Raw genomic sequence first — 14,540 nt, 5'->3', positions numbered from 1 at the left:
GTATGGATCTATAATGTAAAATTTGAGATATGGCATGAAATAAGCTGATTAGGGGCCAAAATTGGGATTCATTTTTCATTGACTTTTATGAAATATGAGTTAAATTTGCCAATTTGTGTCAATAGAAATATAAAAAAAATTGTAAAATTATGTTTCTCGTAACAAAATGAAGATATCCTAATGCACAAGATATCTGGAAATTGTGTTTGCACTAAAAATAATGAAGCTAAAGTGACGGTACTCGAAAACAACTGAGTTATGAAAAATGTTCATTTTCTATAGTCCCATACTAAAATATGTAATTTTTCCTTTTCTATTTTATTTAAGATAGTTTAACGGGTGTAACGAAGAATATTGACCCGGGTTGAAAATTGACCCGGGGGTCATTTTTCAACGTTGAATATTGACCCGGGGGTCATTTTTCAACGTTGAAAATTGAGACCAAAATTGTGTTTATACCCGGGGTCATTTTTCAACGGTATGAGAAATATTTTTCTAAAATCTAAAGACATCGACACGTTGAAAATTGATCCTGTTGAGAATTGACCCCAACCTCAGAGTTTTTACCTGAACTGGAACTTACTCTTCAGTTTAAATGTACAATCATGCACATATTTGAAAGTTTTAGTTTTAAAATGTTCATACTGTCCGATACATATGCGGACGGGCTAATTTCTTTTATCTTGATATGTCCAATTAATCATTTAATTTTGCGACTGAAAATATGATATCCATTTATTATTATTATAAGACCAGTTCTCTGTAACTATCAAAATAGGTTGGCCACGCATAGAGAAAAAAATAAAATTTTATGACATATTTTTGTAAAGATAGGTCATTGATTGTGAAATGTAAAATTAGTTTTTGATAATGGTCCTTTGTTGCTATGGAAACGGAGAACAAACTTCCGCCCTATTGTCATTTTTGAAAAACGTGTATTCAGGATGATATGAAGTGTTTAAATATATTTATAAGTTTTAAAAATTGTCAAAACAGTTTTTTTCTATAAATTGAGTTCAAAATGATTAAATTGCTTCAATTATTTTAATTTCAAATCTATTATATATCATATTTTTAATTCCAATTTTTTTTATATAGGGTAAATTTTGTTAGTTTTTAAAGATAAAAAATAAAAAAATCGCAGCCATTTTAATAAAGTGTGATAATTAAATATGAAAGACCAATATGTGAATATTATAAAACATATAAATTATTGGTGGGCAAATAAAAGACGTAAAAGATATACAGACCTAAATGTTTATAAATATTCAATATTTGAAGCATTTCTTGATACCTAGTTACTCCCCTTTGATGAACTCTCTAGTGTCTGGAGGTGCAAATTGTAGTTGTAAACAAAGTGTTTTGACATTTCATCTGTCGTCTGTTGCGGTTGTTGGTGTTTACTTGAGGAAAAGAAGTCACAATGAAGAAAGAAGGTAATTTCCAGTTACAATTACGTATTCTTGAACACATTCCCATATTATCCTAGGTCTAATTTTGTTGCAAACATAATTTTAAATTTACTTCCCAAGGCAATCTCTGGTGTAATATGATTCTCCATATTTTATGATGAATTTGATAATAAATTATAAGACAGGATTGTGCAAAAATTAATCAATAGATTATATTCAAATAAAACCAGTTTTGAAGGACAAAAAAAATATGACCTCGAAAGAGAAAGATATTGCCTATACATGTAGGTCTATAACCGTGCATAATTGTGCAGTCTTTTACCAATACATACTACAAGTATAACAAGTTCCCCTTTATGTATAATTTGAATAAAGTTGGTTGCTTATTTTGTAAGATAAAGTTATCTTTTTTTTTAAAGAATTTGCCATGCAAAATGAATGAGGAAAATAAGTGTGACATCGGGAGACAACTACAAGATTCCCTGCAGTGTTCAGCTTCTAAAATAGCTGCAGAACTGTAGCTCTCCAGGAAAAAAAATATTGACGGACCGGAGAGCTACAGGGCCACCCATTGAAAAAATTGTGTATTTATTGCGCAGAAAAACGTGCGCTAGTTTTGGACTGATTTACCTTATTTATACGCAAATTCTGTGTAAACAATTAGTACCATTAAATTCTTCATGCAATTTACTACTGATATCGCCTCTTTATTTACCTCAGACTTTCTCCGAAACACGCTACCGACCTCGGAAAATCAAGTATGTGGAATTTACATCGAGATCGAGAGTCGCCATTTTTACATGTAAACAAAGTGCACCGTGCACCATATGAATTTACGGGACTGGTGATGGTGTTTAAAAGACTATCCGAGGCAAGTGAAGAGGCGATATCAGTAGTAAATTGCATGAAGAATTTAATGGTACTAATTGTTTACACAGAATTTGCGTATAAATAAGGTAAATCAGTCCAAAACTAGCGCACGTTTTTCTGCGCAATAAATACACAATTTTTTCAATGGGTGGCCCTGTAGCTCTCCGGTCTGTCAATATTTTTTTCCCGGAGAGCTACAGTTCTGCAGCTACTTCTAAAACACCTTTAAATAATCTTGATGAAAACATTCAAATTATTATTTTAGCAGAAATTTTATTAACAAAATCTAATTTCACCAGTAAACTTAATATTTGTGTGGATCATAAAGAAATTATTCTTCAAAATGTATCAAAACGACAAAGGAGAAAAAGGTGTGGCATTGGAGATACACCTATTCTCAGGTTCCATCACCAAGGGAAGGGAGCAGATAGGCATGTTACAGCAGATATGTGTTCAAATATACATCAGTCCATTGGAGTTATTATTCCAGTTGGAACGCGTAAGTATCTTGATACATGTATACAATATTTGTCATTATATCATGAAAAGCTGAAGATAATTTTCAAAACCACAAATTATGTACATGTACAATGTACCTGTTCTGTATTGTTAATTTGAATAAATACTAGGGGAATCCGTGATAGTGTTGAATTAACTGATCTTTTCTTTGTTCTTTAATTTGTTATTTTTCATTTGTCTATCAAATCAAGCAGTCAAATTTTTGGGCAAATGATGATTGATTCAGAATTTTTTTAAATTTCAACATTTGTGGAGTAAACCTTGCTATTTATACATTTTAATATGATTTCCATAAAGAACATACATCTTAGCCTATGGCACTAATAAAACATATTTTATATAGTTTGTCTTGGTTGACTCATGATGACTGCATGTTCTCACTTTTGTAAAAGACATGCACGCATGGTTTTCATGTTTAATGTATATTAATTCAGCAATGAGTACAAGACTTTTTGCATAATTAACGGCCGTATATTGATTCTTATTTACAGCTATATGTAGACTGTGTAGAGAAAGAGTTTTAGAGAATCATGAAGATGACATAGATCAGAAGGTAATCATTGACATCATAATCGCAGCTTCTCTGGCTTTTCCAGCAGAGCGCAGAAAAGTCACCTCGAATGTATTATATAGGACTCCATGGTAACCCCCTTTTTATAATACTAAATGTAAATATAACTCATATCATGATAAGTTGTGATGTAAGACTTCATTTAAAATTCAATGGTTTTACCAGGAGACTAATATAAGGTTGTCTATTAATTTTGAATATATCGGTACTTAATTGATTAGAAGTGAGCTAGCTCCATTTTGTGTAAAATTTCAACATCTGTTAATTTTAATTTATACATTCAAAAAGTTTTTCCAAGCTCTGCCCAATAGGCCTGAGAAGTTGCAATTGACATCACAATATGACTTTATGACCATTAAAGAAATCATGACATCAATTCCCATAAGGATAGATATTTACAAAAGTTATTACATGTATAGGTGCATAAATTTTGCTCATTCAACACTTTTGGCTGTTCACCTATTGTATTAGTTACATAGTCATGTAGTGACTGGGTACGGGATGATACCTGGTTAGTTAATTCCGAGCCGGTTGTGAAATTTACTAACCAGGTATCATATCCTGTACCCGATCACTACATGACTATGTAACGATTATATCGTCCCGACTGCCTTTGTGTTAATGACATAAAGATAATTAATTCATGAAAATCAAATGTTTTAAAACAAAGTTACAAGTTTCAATCTGGGTGCAAAACCTGACGTCACAATACTCTTAGAATGACATCATAATGCTGAAGGGGAGATATATTTCGTACTGACTGTGTATGGAATATACACGATGTCCATGTGACTGCTGTTAACCAATGATTTCCTTACAATTTAGCAGCAGGTAAGATATATAATGGTATTCATTATTGCTATTACACGTTTTAACCATAAATAAATCATTTCAGGATTTGGAGTGCTCAACTTCTGATCTTAAGAGAAAAGGAAGCAGTTTAGACGACCTTCCACCTAAAAGATCAATGACTATAGTGAGTAGAGTAAAAAAATATCTATTTGACTTATGGTTCTCAATAATTGCATACTTAGATGTAAGCTATAAATAGCAAGGTAATATATGTTTTATAGAAACTTATTTTAAGGCATTGGTTAAATGTCATTCAATTTTTCTATGTCAGTTTGCTATGATCTAGTAGATAATTAAATCTATATACTAGCTAAGCTTAAACACATACATGTAGATATACAAAGAAATTGATTAGAAAGCTGTTTTTTTCTTAGTTTTCTAATGATTATACTGTTCTTGTCAATAACTTGTATCTTTCTTTGCTATCCACATGTCTGCAGATATAAGTTATTCTCATCTGAAAACCATGAATCTAACACTTGATTAAGAAAGATGAATTGCATGTGATTAAAAAAAGGAACACATAAGCATTGGATGTTACTGTGTATGGCTACCAGGCACAATAACTAAGGGTTCAGAGTTATTTTTAAATAAAGATTAAAAAATACCTCTCTCTCTCTCTCTCTCTCTCTCTCTCTCTGATATATTAAAAAAGAAGTAAAATGCAAAATAATAATTGTGTAAGCTGAAATAAATGGTCATGTGTCTATTCTAAATATCAATAGAATATATGTTCAGAATGTCATATTTACTTTACAAATTAACTCATTCATATACTTTCACCACTTTGATTTTATTTGTTCTGTAGAATGTGAGCTATGCATCAAGTCAGTCAAGTCAGACAAGTCAACAGTTGACAGGGAGCCAGGAAACCGAGGACTCAACAGTTCAACAAGAAGAAAGATTTGAAAAACTAAATGACTTTCTGACTGTGTGTGGAGTAAGTCCGGTGAAATGTATGCTGAATAGAATGCAGGACTCAAGTGAAAGAACTCAGAGAAGATACTATGTAAAAGCTGACCAATGTGTTTCCTTAGTACTTGATACTATATTTAGGGATGAAGACTCTGATAGCATTAAACAACAGTTGTTTAGTAAAGTGGAAAACTTTGAGGAAGACAAGGAATCTCCGGAACAGTTTTTGCAAGCGGTTGCAGATTCATACAAGAAAGCAGAATCTTGGTGTTTTCGACGACAGCTATTATCTGTAGTTACTATTGATTTCTCCTTTGAAGAAGTTTTGAAATATATTCCAAATCTTACAAGGTATCGCTTTTACACAGCTAAAAAGCACACGAAGAGAGATGGAATTGGAGCACCAATTATTCCTCAGAAGCAATACCGCCTCAAGTATGAAGACAGTCAGTTGGAGCATTTCATTGACTTCATTACTTCAACCAATATTATCAAGGATTTGCCATTTGGAGAGAAAACACTTGTTCTGTCTACAGGAGAAATCATAAAGACTCCGAATGTTATAAGGAGCCTGGCACCAGCTAGTGTAGTGAGACAATATCAGCAGTTATGCAAGGAACAAAATATGGAATGCTTAGGTATCTACTTTTGAGTTGTATTTAAATACAATGCATTTTGTGTATACGTTGATTTCCTGAATTTTAATGTTACTAGTACATACATGTCATATGACTTCTCATGATTTTTTATGCTTTCGCTGTGATGCTACTGCAGAAAAATAATATACTAAATACTGGATATTTGATTTTAAATGAAATTCATTGAAAAACATATATACACATGTATATTACAATAGAATATTAAATTTGGAATAGAAAATGTAATTATGTTATAAAAAATATTTCTTCGGGGTTTATATTAATATTCTGGATTTCTTTTTAAGGAGAGAGTACTCTGTTCAAGATTCTCCAAGACTGTCGTGCATCTGTTCGCCATTCCTTAGAAGGCCTGGATTATTATGTTGTGGAGGGAGGGCAGGCATTCAGCGACCTAGAAGATGTCATTACGGATCTTGATCTTACCATTCAAGAAAAACAGCAGATCACTTCCAAACTTCTAGCAGCCAAACAATACTTGAAATCTGAGTACAAGGTAAAATGCATTAAATGTCTGAAACATTCAATTCAAACGATAAATCCTTTCACACCCAAATGTTTAGAAGGAAATTTCATTTATCATTTGCTCTCAGTTTACAATATTAATTAATATTTCAGATGCACATCACTTTGCAATCTCCAGTGGCTTATCACTGTTGTTCCTATGCATTAAGTGATTCCTCAGATTTCTTCCACAATCCATGCACAGACCATGAACATGACCAGGTATGCATTGACTGTAAGAATTTGGATGATACCTTACAGTTAATTTTGGAAAAGACAACTGCAAGAAACTGGGACAACCAAGATGCATTTCTTTTCAAGGTAATCATTCTTGAACTGATTTTTTTTCATAAAATTCAACCTTTTTGTCAAATTTTTGTGAAATTTATTCAAGAGTCATCCACACCCTGAGAAAAGTTCTTTATGCAAACCAGAACTTATTATTATTAATTATAATATTTATTTAAAAATATGGATTTCTAGCATGTGCTCAACTTGAAAATGACAAAAAACTTTTAAAACATTATCACTATTCATGAAAACAAATTCCCTGCAGTATTTGAACTGGGGACCTGTAGGTCAGTAGATTGAGCAAAGATACAACCGTTGCGCAATAGAGATTGACAATAAGAATTGGCGATATAATAGGTTTCATTATGGTTGGAAATCACCATGTTGTGATGTACTGTCATAAAAAGTAGAAGTTGAGGGGTGTCAAGGATCCTTAACTATATATTTATAACCAGTACATCTATTAGCCTGATTGCTTGTTGTCTTCAGCTTCTTGCTTGAGACCAAGATTGGGTAAAAAGAATATATATATATTTATGTTCGCTTTTACAGGTTGAAAATGCTGTCTCAAACATATGCGAGTGGAGATGCCATATCATGAGATCCAAAAATCAGGAACGTGCACAGCGGACTATAACACAGTGCTTGGATGATGGTGAAGCATTCATAGTTGGAGATTGGGCCATGAAATTTCTTCCCAGGAAGTACAGAGAAGGCCAGACAGATTGGTTTGCCAAACGAGGCATCAGCTGGCACATCAGTGTGGTTTACTTGAAGGGAAAACATGACACAGAAATATTTACATGTGTTCATATTCTTGAAGGTCCTTTTTCCCAAGATTCTTCAGTCACTGCATCTATCCTAGTTGATACTGTTGCAAGTGTCCATGGAATTTCAAAAGTAAACTTTTGGACAGACAACGCAGGATGCTACAAGAGCTCCCTCACTTTTTCAATACTTTATCAAGAGCTTGGAAGTCGTCTTCACTCGTTCAACTTCTGTGAAGCTCAGGCCGGTAAAGGAGTGTGTGACAGAAAGGCATCCCATTTGAAATGTTCCATAAAGCGCTACATCAATGAGGGACATGATGTTACTTGTGCTACAGATATGAAAAGAGTAAGTTTTTGATCACCTTAGCAAAAGTAAACTTGAAGGTCTAGGATTATCTTTTTAAATCCAGACATTTGGTATGTCTGAATACACTATTGCAATTTTGTAGGCTATAGATTCACAGCAACATGGACAGTACTTAGTGAAGGTTGTTAGCCCTACTGTAGTACTTGACGGAGACAAGCCCATCCGAAGTATTCCATCCATCACAAAATTTCACAATTTTGTGTTTGATGCCCCTGGCCTCACTGTTTGGAAAGCTTTCGAGATTGGGACAGGTATATAGCCAAACCTTGAAAGTTAATACATGTACTAACAATAGGTTACTACTATAAATACTAGTTAGTACTAATAATAAGATATATTCAGTATTTACATTGGAAAATCAAAATCAAAGTATTACATGTATTAGTTAAGTAAGAAAAATATTTAATGTAAAAGTTTTTCAGTTTGATAATTACTTTGATACATTGTAATTTTTCAATTTAAAGAAAAAATTGCTTCTCTAAGAAAAGGGTAAAAAATTTCTTAGATTCTCACACAAATTATACATGTAGTGTTTGATACTACTTGTACATGTATATATTTAATTTGTTTTTTTACAAGGAAATGCCACTGTTAATTAACATTTTCATGTATATATAGTTTACATTTCCTTATTTCCATAACAGGAAAACAGTATCCTTGGGATTTTCTCATCCAAGGTAAAATTAGCACAACCCCTCTTAGAGTTTTGTTTGATGCCGATCTTGTGGCCCCAGCAGATGTGGTGGAATCAGACACAGATTCTGATAATGGTATATTATAATTATATCATAAATAATTTTTATATATAAATCAATCTATATTTATATTTATAAATGTGAAAATAAAAGTACCCATTTTACTTAAAAATAAAATATTTATATTTAACCCATAGAAAGTTTCATTGTAAAGGATGTTCAGTAACATTAAACTATCTTTCATTTAAGATGAAACAGACGAAGATGTACCAGACGTTGTACTTAAACAAAAGAAAGTGTTTGTTTGCCCAAAAGAAGGATGTATGAGCTCCTTCAGGACTTCGTCAAATCTTGATGCCCATCTTATTGTTGGTTGCAAAAATGATCATTCTGCATTGCGTTCCATGCCAGATAGGTGCAAGCTAAAGTATTGTTCAAAACTGAGCTCTGGAGCTTTCTCATCAGCTAATAGTCAGTTAATCTCAACAGAAGTAGAGGTTGATGACTATACCCCACCTTTGAAAGAAATGGGATGGGCACTCAAAGTCCAAAAACCAAAAACGAGATTTACGGAAGACCAGAAACAGTTTTTATTGGATAAATTCAATGCTGGTAAAGTAACAGGAAGAAAAGAAGATCCATTAAAGGTGGCAGAGGAAATGAGAACAGAACAGAGAAATGGACAGAATCGATTCAGAAAGTCTGAATTCCTAACAAGCCAGCAGATTTCCAGTTTCTTTTCCAGAATTGGACTTAAGGAGAAAAAAATGGACAGAGACGATGTATTGGCAGCGACAGAAGAGGAACGATTATTTCTGTTTAAAAATGAAATCTTGAAAGACCTTTCATAATATTCATGTTTTTTATTCAAATAGTAAACAGCTATATTTAAAAGTTCATCAAGAATATAATCTTGGTTGCTACTATATGATCAAATTTTCTAAGATGCTTTCACAGAAGATATAATCACTTACTTTTAATGTTGTCATTTATTAGATATGTTTACATTTGAGGAATTGTCATAGTTTGCAGAATTATAAATCAGACCACTTTTGTAGAAGCACAATCATGAGTTTGAACAATGATCATTGTGATGTCATAAATATGAAATCTTGACTTTAAGTCAAAGATGCGCCTAAGAATTAACATTTTACTTTAGTTTTCTTAATATAAGGAGAAATATTTTCCTTTTAAACATCAATGCAACTGTAATTGTGAGTATTGTAACAAAATTGATTTTACAGAACAGAAAGGGTTTATTCTATTGTACCTAGCAGTATATACTTTGTAATACCATTGTTATTTGTGTTTCAGAGTACAAACTCTTGTCGGTAGTCATGATCGATACATGTATGTTCTAAATTCTACTGAGGTTTGGGTGTGTTCCAGATATACTTTACCATGCCTTTATATATTATTATATTAGATTTGTGTTTCAAACACTGTCATAGTTAGTCATATAACTGGTATGAAGCTTAATCTTGTTGAAGTTATAGAAAGATTCTGTATGCTGCACTGTATGATCCATGAATGAAAGCTGTTCTTTGGCAAAATGGTGAATCTAGGTTTGGGAGAGGGAGATGTTCAAGAAAATTTTTATTATACCTTTATTCATGATTATATTTTTTAGTGTGTGTTTTAAACACTGTCATAGCTGTTTTGATGTGAAGCTTAATCTTGTTGAATTAGAGTGTCAAAAATTCTGTATGCTGCACTACATGATCAATGTATGAAAACTGTTATTTCGCATATTAATGGTGAATTAATGTATGAAAATTGTTACATGTATTTGGCATATACATGAATTGGGGGGGGGGGGGGGGGTTGTTGTTCCAGAATTATTCCATGAAACCTTTTATTTATAATCATATTTTTTCAATATATGGTTCAAACACTGCAATATTTGTTCAGCTGTAAAGCTTAAATTGGTTTCATTATTGTTATAAAAAGATTTTGTATGATGCTACATGATACATGTATGAAATCTTAAATTTGGCATATTGCCAATTTGACGATTTTTCATTTGGTTGCAAACAACATTTGTAATTATTTGCCCATGAATATTTCTAATGATTTTCATTTTATGTAGCCTCTAGTTTTAGATGATGTAAGTGATATTTCTTGATGATCCTGCATATTTCTTTTATTTTGATCCAACTTGATTCAATTTTTTCATTTTTTTTCAAAATTTTCAAACCCTATTTTAGCAACTTTAGTACTTAGTATTACAATGTTTCAAAATATTCATGCAAAATATAAAATATGTCAATCTAAAGTGTTGTTATAGTAGTTTCAAAAAATATTAGTAATCGGGGTTCAGTATGATGCAGGGGTGTAAAACAAATCATGTAAAAAGCCTAGTTTTTACAAAATAGCTATGCAAAAAATCTGCCATTTTGGTCAAAAATTTTGCATTCCTGTTACCATGGTAACGGGAGAGGCTGAGAAAAAAAAATGGTCATGCATGTTAGTTTCAACCTAATATGATACCATGTGACAAGTTTGAAGAAATTCTGAGAGATGCTGTGGCCACCCTATTTTGAATATGTGTGATTTTTACAGAGAACTGGTCATAATATGTAAATAAAGCTAAGAAAATGACCATTTGCTTCGGAATGGAACAGGCGAGTAGGGCTAGAATACGTTTTGACATAGATGACATGGTTTTCATTCCCTCATGTGACAGAATTTTAAGTTTCAACTTGTCATAATCTCTGATTAATATATCTAACAAATGTATTGCCCGTTATTGTCACTTTTAAGGCAATTCAACAGAGCTCTATTCGACAAGCACCTGGCGTTGTATTTTCTAATAATTGAAAATATAACCTCAATACTGTTTTATTGGGTAAAGGGTATATATATATTTATATCAAGACAAAAGGATATAATGTTAGATACCTATGCTTAATTTGAAGAAGTCAGCATCCCTGACAAAAAAATAAATGAATGGTTGTCATATTTTTATCTTTTTTATGTATACTGAATTATACATATATACATGTACTTACAATAATTTTTCATAAACTTGTCCGATTAACTTTATTGAAGCACCATTCAATTTTCTGCATATGCAGAGTCATAGTTCTTTTCAAAAAAAGCAATTTATTTAGAACTATTATTTTGAGTTTTAAAATCAATTAATTACCAGTAAATTAGAAACACAGGCAACTGACGTAATATATTTCTTCAAAATTAAAAACATATAGCATACAGCAAAAATGTTATCAATTTTTATAAAAAGTAGGTTTGCATCTAAATATCTAAATATACAGTCGGAGGATGGTTGATCTAATTATATGAATGGTATACATGAAAAGGCATGCAAAAAGTTGAATATATTAAGATTACTCAAGCATACAATTGATAGATAAACACTTGTTAAAATTCGGCTTTTATCAGACCTAGACTGGAATATGGTGATGTTGTTTGGAGCAGCTGTATCAAGGAAAATCCGATTTGCTTAACATGTACAAATTGAAGCAACCAGGACAGTGACAGGGATCAGAGTTAATTCTTCTAAAATCATTTTATATTGTGAGCTTAATTTGGAAACCTTACAATCTCGAAAGGGATAAACATAAACTAATTATATTCTCCAAGATTATAAATGGTTTAGCCCTACAAGATATGTTAGATTGAATTCAATCATATTTTCTAACTGAACATACATATAATCTTAGGTCGAATGACCTTTTTTTCTATCTACCACTATATACTTATTACAATAGCTTTGCTCCGTCTACATGTAAATTATGGAATAATCTTCATTCAGGAAAGAAAATTTCATCAACTTTATCTTTCTTTAAGTCAAAACTTAAAAAACAAAATATACCTAAAGCTTACACAAATTTCAGTTAAGGCAATATGAAATATTATTTTACGTTAATTACGGAATAAATTAAGCTAGTAAAGCTTACTTTAATGATATTTTAAACTGATGGAAGTCGATGTTTATAGTGTAGGTCTGCATCTGAAGGAAATGTGATTTTTCCCCCTGGATATCCAAGATATACTCAACAAAGAGACGAACTTTTTAAACAACTTATTGACATTAGTGTACCTTTTTATATGAACTATATACTTTATGGTAGTTCTGATTTTTCATATAGATAAAACTGTAAAATTGTTTCCCATGTTTATATTTATATTAGAGCTCCAAGGCGTTTTTGATTTTCTTAGGTTACACGGTTTAAACCTATTTAAGTATTATACATGTATGTTTACTTAATATATAGTCCCCTGTTATTTACTGTTCTTTTCAAATGGGCGGGATCATGAAAATGTCATTCTTATGTTTGTATCCCTGCAGGTATAAATGAAGGTGATAGGTTTGTTAATATAGGTGTGAGTCAACTTGTCTACCAACAATATGTCATACAATCATATATGATAAATATTCAGATAACTATTTAATATTCAAGTAACCAAGTGTCTTATAAATATGCACGTAATATCAATAATATTCTGTAATTCTTGCAATACTATATTCTTATGACTATAGATAATTTCTTCTTGACTTTGTATGTTTGAAAGGGTTTACATAGGCTATGACTCTTATCCAATCCATTCAATAATTTGAAGATTCCGTTCAATAAAACACGTTTAAATTGAATTAATAATGTAGGTGGCTGTGATAGGAAGGTCAACCATCTCCTCCAACGCTGCTGTATGATCTTCTTTTACATATTTCTATTTAAAAAATGCAATTTACCTATTTATTGACGAAAACAATTACTGTTAGTATTTATGATAAATTTTTGTAATCAAAGCAATTTAGAAACTATTTAAGCAAAATTATTTTACTGTCATCCTGTACAAAAATTAGGTTGCTAACTTGCTACAGATTCCATGAAGCAGAGTTGTTTATGCCTAAAAAAATCAGCGGTTTGACGATATTTAGTTACCCTAGTAACTACGTAACAAATAGAGTTTTAAAAAAAGGCTTTCAAGATATAGATACTACAGCATTATTCATGAAATTGTACATGTTAGCATATCATCATTTTGTACACTGTTATTGGCTGGATAGGTGTGAATACAAAATTCAGATAATCACAGTTTTAACAAACTGAGTGGGTGCGAGCCCAAAAATCTAAATATGACATACTCTAAATTGTGTATTTGCACACACCTAGAAAATCTACAATGAACAATATCAAAGTTTCAATTTACTGGGTGAACGTAAAACCAAAATTAAATGATATGATGTATTGTAATTTTTAAAATATTTACATTTGTACACTTCTCCAGCGAATTTAAAAAATGGAGTTTAACTGCATTGAATATTTTAATGTGTAATTATGTATATGTCAAGGGGTAGCTGATATATAATATTCTGGGCTACATTTGGGAACAATTAAGAACTGCAAGGCCTTTTGTGGAAATGACGCTGAATATTTATTGTTGTATTTGTATATCGAATAAATGGTTTCCTCAAGTACAGCTAGGTGATCTATAATCATATACAATTATAATATTACTAAAACACTCTCATTCTCTACATTCACTCATTAAATTTATCTTTAGTTAAATAATATTTAAATTACACAATATTTGATTAGAATAACTCACCAAGTATAACAGCAATATGAACTAAGAAAATAGTCGGGTTGACAAGCTATAAAGCTTAATAATTCAACCGTCTGTCTTGGGTGGCGTAATCGTGATATTAAATCAAAGTTCGTGCTAAAAATTCGATAATGCAAACGGACATGCCCACTCACTTACTTAAACCCGAAAAACCAGTCTAACACACTCATTCATTCACTGATCCACCCGCCAAACGTAACCACGTGACCTCTCGTACTACTATCATACTATGAATAATTGTTTGAATGAATGAGGCGGTGTGAATGTAAACAAATGAACAATGGGAAATGAAAACATGAAATGTTGAAATAAGTGAACGCAAATATGAATACTAATTAACTAAAATAATTAATCCTGTGACATATACAAATAGTCTTAAAAACATATATGTTTTAAAGAAATATATAGATATAACACAAACAGCAATTATACGGGAAAAGTTTATTCTGAAAAAATAGTTATTACATATTTAAAGGGATAATATGTAAATTAAAAAATATTCATTTATAAAGTTTCGTTTTAACCC

At 31.5% G+C, this 14,540-nt stretch overlaps 1 protein-coding gene across 1 annotated transcript; it reads left to right on the top strand.

The window, feature by feature from the left end:
• The first annotated feature begins 2,500 nt into the window (after window positions 1-2,500).
• LOC128164867 (uncharacterized) lies at window positions 2,501-10,993 on the top strand. The gene is made up of 10 exons (XM_052828921.1): window positions 2,501-2,781; window positions 3,293-3,354; window positions 4,268-4,348; window positions 5,033-5,777; window positions 6,083-6,291; window positions 6,414-6,620; window positions 7,143-7,706; window positions 7,810-7,978; window positions 8,372-8,497; window positions 8,672-10,993. The coding sequence occupies exons 1-10, from the start codon at window positions 2,730-2,732 to the stop codon at window positions 9,271-9,273; spliced, it is 2,817 nt and encodes a 938-aa protein (XP_052684881.1). The 5' UTR covers window positions 2,501-2,729; the 3' UTR covers window positions 9,274-10,993.
• The last annotated feature ends 3,547 nt before the right edge of the window (window positions 10,994-14,540 follow it).

Source organism: Crassostrea angulata, chromosome 10, assembly GCF_025612915.1.
Source record: "Crassostrea angulata isolate pt1a10 chromosome 10, ASM2561291v2, whole genome shotgun sequence".
NCBI classification, from domain to species: Eukaryota; Metazoa; Mollusca; class Bivalvia; order Ostreida; family Ostreidae; genus Magallana; species Magallana angulata.
The sequence above is the reverse complement of the archived record's forward strand: the minus strand, read 5'-3'. Positions and strand labels throughout refer to the sequence as shown.

Excerpts from the sequence above, each read along its gene's own strand:
- LOC128164867 (XM_052828921.1), top strand. The coding sequence starts at position 2,730 with ATGTGTTCAAATATACATCAGTCCATTGGAGTTATTATTCCAGTTGGA. Across the intron at positions 7,979-8,371 it reads AGCTTTCGAGATTGGGACAG|GAAAACAGTATCCTTGGGAT; the intron begins GTATATAGCCAA and ends TTTCCATAACAG. Across the intron at positions 8,498-8,671 it reads AGACACAGATTCTGATAATG|ATGAAACAGACGAAGATGTA; the intron begins GTATATTATAAT and ends CTTTCATTTAAG.